The sequence below is a fragment of the Limulus polyphemus genome, unplaced genomic scaffold (assembly GCF_000517525.1).
Source record: "Limulus polyphemus unplaced genomic scaffold, Limulus_polyphemus-2.1.2 Scaffold8081, whole genome shotgun sequence".
Taxonomy (NCBI): domain Eukaryota; kingdom Metazoa; phylum Arthropoda; class Merostomata; order Xiphosura; family Limulidae; genus Limulus; species Limulus polyphemus.
In genome coordinates, this window is record NW_013673691.1 from 28,385 (window position 1) to 33,183 (window position 4,799).

Sequence of the window (4,799 nt, forward strand, 5' to 3'; positions counted from 1 at the left end):
CCCAAGAGTTGGCGGTGGGTGGTGTTGAATAACTGCCTTCACTCTATCACTGCTAAATTAGAGATTACGAGCGCAGATATCCCTCATGTAATTTTGCGCGAAATTCAAACCAAACCAAACTAATGAACGTGGTTAGGCGAATTTCCAAAATTCTACAAGTTATGTCCAACTAATTCGAAATCTTTGTCGATTTGAAAAACAAAATCTTTAATACGTTACCATCTGTGATAACTGTTGATTATGATTGTCCCCACTGCTGTTCTATTTTAATAGACTTACAATCGCTTTAACCTTCGAAGCTTGGGATTATGCAATTTTAATAGGTTACCCTCGAGTGATTCATAATTGGTTACCAAGAAAGATTGAAATATTGGTTGTCACTGTACCATCCTGTTCATTTATCATTGTTCTAACACGAAATAAGTATTCAAACTGGTGCCATGCTAGAATGAATGCTCAGCAGCCAGTTTGATAGTTTTTAACAGTAGACCCCATTGTATAGCTTTGCGTTCAAACAATTAAACAAATTAAGATATTTTATAACCTCTTCGTTACTATGGGCATACATGTATATATTACCCACTAGAGCAGTGCTTCTTAACCTTTTTTGCTCCATGCCCCACATCGACACCTCCAAAAATTTGATGCTCCTTTAATATAAAAACAAATTTGGTGTTGAAAAGGTATAATAATATAATGTAAAATTTAGTTTTGAGTCACGGAACGTTTTTCGCTCTTCACACCCAAATGAAAAATGTTTCTTATTGTAGCATTTTCAAATTGCTCCCCCCCCCCCAATATACTCAAATCGCCCCCCTGTGGGGCGTGTGCTCCACGTTCAGAATCACTGCTCTAGACTTTGATTTAGTCTTGAAACGTTTGATATTAATGACATGCAAATTTTGAAGTTCTTAGTGCCTTGAGAAAAGTGTTGTCTCTTTCAGACATTCCAAAATTTAGTAGTTTCAAGTTTCACATAAGTAACGAAATATTAAAACGTGTCTTTGCGTGTGTCTCTAAAAATAAACCTGGCACTAGAAGAGTTTATTTCATCTATAAACTTGAAGTGAGATAGTTAATTTCTCGATGTTTTTTCCCTTCAAAACAAATGTCAAGACAGAATGGATACAGCGACTATTTATCTCCCAGATAGTTTTGAAAACACGTGGATCTTTCACTTACCTTGATCATCAATAGAAAACATGCCCATCCCATCATCACCCCTGATGAAGTAGGTTATTTTGCTATTCGGGCCTTCTGGATCCTCGTCTTGAGCTTTAACCTGCATCACAAAGGTCCCCGCTGGTTGATTCTCACGAACTTTGCCCTCCTCCGCGAAATTCGAGAAGGTGGGTGCATGCTCATTTTCATTCACGTCTTCCACCTCCACAAGTAGAGAAGCACTTGACGATAGTGGGGGATTTCCCAAGTCACGTGCGACAATGGTCAAATTATAAATTGGTCGACTTTCGAAATCCAAAGGACCTGCTAATCTAACCACGCCCACTTCTGGGTCAATCTGGAAAGTACTGGTGTCATTGCCCTCTAGTTCATAATGAATTTTTCCACCATTTGACAGATCAGGATCGTGTGCGGAAAGAATCATCACCACAGATCCAACAGGTTGATCTTCCCTAACCCTCGCCGAAAACTGGTGAGAGCTAAACTCGGGAGGATTATCATTCACATCTAACACCCAAATATTGACAACAGTGCTAGACGAAAAGGGTTGGTCGATTCCCGAGTCTGACACGCGAACCCTGAGACAATAATGATCAATCTTTTCCCTATCAAGTGTCCCATTTACTGTCAGAAGACCACTTTCATGGTTAATGTGAAAGTCCCGAGTGTCTGAGTCAAGCGAAAAATAAAGTTTGGCGTTTGAACCTTTGTCCATGTCCGAGGCTCGAAGCCGGACAATGCTGGTTCCTTTATTAGAATTCTCCTTGATATGAAAATCATACGTGGCCTTCTCAAACATGGGAACATTGTCGTTTATGTCTTGGACATAGATAACCAATGTCCTAGAAGCTGATTTTGAAGGCTGACCGAGGTCAAAAACCGAAATGTTCAAAACGTACTTAGACCGTCTTTCCCTATCAATCTCTCCCATCACCACAAGCTTTCCGGTATGCATGTCCATTTTAAAACTGCTGTCTTCATTTCCGTTTGAAATAACATACACTAGCTTTCCGTTATATCCGTGATCCTTGTCTTCCGCTTTCAGAGTCAGTACGCTGGTTCCAATCGGGAGATTTTCGTCCACTTCTATCTCTGCGGGTAATCCTTTTAGAAACTGTGGAGTATGGAAATTGTACACGTACCTTGCAGGCGTTGGTTCCGTAACTTCTCGGTCTATTCCCTTTTCGTTGTTCTTTTTCCCCAGCTCCATCTGCTCTTTCATCCTCTCGACAACTCCCACATCTCGACATTCTACTAAAGCATCTTTATTAGCAAACCTCCGACCTTGAATGTTTCCCATCGAGCGGCTGTGAGCCTCACTCATCACTTTTATGTGAAGAGACATGACGTCGGCGAAATGCTGTCCATCCGTTGCCGAAACGTTAACATATTTGTCTTTGAACTTCTGCTGAGTCAGGTCACAAGTTAAAGACAGAACCCCAGTCACGGTATCCAACTGAAAACAGGAGTCGTCATCGGGATGCACCATGCGGTAACTAACAATACTACCGGCATCGAAGTCCAGAGCCGACAGTGTGAGAATCTCCGTTCCTTCCGCCGCCAGTCCAGATACGTAACCCTCACAGTCCACCTTCTCAAACTGAGGTCTGTGGTCATTTACATCATTTAGGAGAACTCGCACCGAAATTTCGGACTCTCGTGCGAACGGCGAACCCCAATCGGACGCGCGTACTTTTAACAAATACTCTCTTTTCATAGTTTCATAATCCAAAACATCTGTCGTTTTGATCTTTCCGGAGAAATGGTCGATGTTAAACGGTACGGAGTTAATATTGGCGAGACTGTAGGAAACGTATCCATTTTCTCCCTCGTCAGAGTCTACGGCATGAACCGTGTAAACCACACTTCCAATAGGCCTATTTTCATCAAAATGAATGGTAACAACTGAAGAGGAATTAAACACGGGATCGTTGTCATTGTTATCCAAAACAGTTATGTTCACAACTGTGGTTTCCTTTTTACGGTTTCTTTTGGAACCTTGCTCGGTAGCGCTAACGGAAAGTAAGTATTTAGACTTCGTCTCTCGATCCAGAGATCTGACGGTAGCGATTAGGCCCGTTGTGGGATTGATACTGAAGACCTCCTCTTCGTTGCCCCTGTCTATGCTATACTTCATTTGTGCTGTTTCTACTCCACTTCGAGCTTTGACCACCAAAATTGGTGTATTTATAGGTGCCACCTCTTCCACCTCGACATGGTATTTCAGTTTCTCAAACACGGGTGGACGATCACTGGTATCGGTTACCTGAATTGTGACTGTCTTAACAGACGATTTAGGGGGAGTACCCCTGTCGGTAGCCTTAAGAGTCAGATTGAAAACGGTAGGATCCCTCTTTCGATCCAAAAACCTAGTGCGCTGAATATTAAAATCGTTTGGTGTTTCTCCACTGGTCACTCCAAAATAACCATATGGATCCCCATCAGCGATCTCTAAACTTTGGATCTCCCCATGATCCCCACTGTCATCGTCAGTAACGTGAACAATGGCGTAAATATCAGGGATGTTACTTTCCGTTACCGTGGAGAAATGCCTCACGAAAATGTTCGGAGCATGATAGTTTGCCGGTGACACGGAAACCTTTAAAGAAGCTGTGCTCACTCCTATTATCCGTCCAGCTCGTGGTTTGGGTCCCCTGTCCTGGGACACGATGGTTAACTCGTATTCTTGTTGCTTCTTGTAGTCTAAAGGACGGGTCAGAGACACAGTTCCCATTGTTGGATGTATTGCAAACTGAAACGTGGGGCTCTTGAAGCTGAAATAAACCTCTCCGTTAACTCCTACGTCTGAATCGTAAACTTCAATTTTGGCGATACTCTGGTAAAGTGGGGTGTTCTCGGGGACCGTGACGTGATATACGTCACTGTCGGGGGGGAATAACGGATTTAGGTCGTTTCTATCCAGTATTTCAATATTAACTTCGGTTACGGCTTTCTGTTTAAAATTTTTTGCCTTTGACTTTATTTTAATCACCCCTTTCACCTTCAAAACGTAATGGTCAATATTTTCTCTATTGAGTACGTCACTTCCGGTTCTGGTTCGAATACGAAGAAACCAAAAGTTTCCAATACGCACTTCCTCTGCTTTAAAAAAGTTCTTCTCGTTGCCTTCTATTATTTTATAATTAACACTCAGTTGAGAATCCGTAATAAATATTCCCATTTTAACAGAAGGTGTAACGTAAACTTTGCCGACTACATTCTCGGGAATTGTTGCATTATATACTGACTGTGTGAACTTGTATTCATCAAAGCTTCTGACCACGCAGGAGCCAGTCAACACAAGAATCAGTATCCAGGAGTAGAGATGGGCAAAGGTCGTCTTCATTAACGTCATGACGGTAGAACTGTGCTATTCTAGAGGAATGAAACTGACCCGACTACGACCTTGCTGCTTCCACGGTTCCCATAGTAACCTGAAACGAAAAATCGGGTTCCTTGATTAATACTACCCACAATTACAAATAACTTGTAAGCACAAGACAGCTAAACAGTGGAACTACAATAATGAAAGTCCAAAAACTCTGCTGTTCAATATTCGTTTGGTTCAAAATTACCTACAAGTATTGTTTGTTTGTTTTTGAATTTCGCGCAAAGCT

The 4,799-nt window shown here is 41.8% G+C and overlaps 1 protein-coding gene across 1 annotated transcript; it reads right to left on the reverse strand.

The window, feature by feature from the left end:
• Window positions 1-1,033: 1,033 nt before the first annotated feature.
• On the reverse strand, window positions 1,034-4,591 carry LOC106475098 (fat-like cadherin-related tumor suppressor homolog). The gene has a single exon (XM_013935794.2). The coding sequence runs from the start codon at window positions 4,535-4,537 to the stop codon at window positions 1,175-1,177; it is 3,363 nt and encodes a 1,120-aa protein (XP_013791248.1). The 5' UTR covers window positions 4,538-4,591; the 3' UTR covers window positions 1,034-1,174.
• Between the last annotated feature and the right edge of the window lie 208 nt (window positions 4,592-4,799).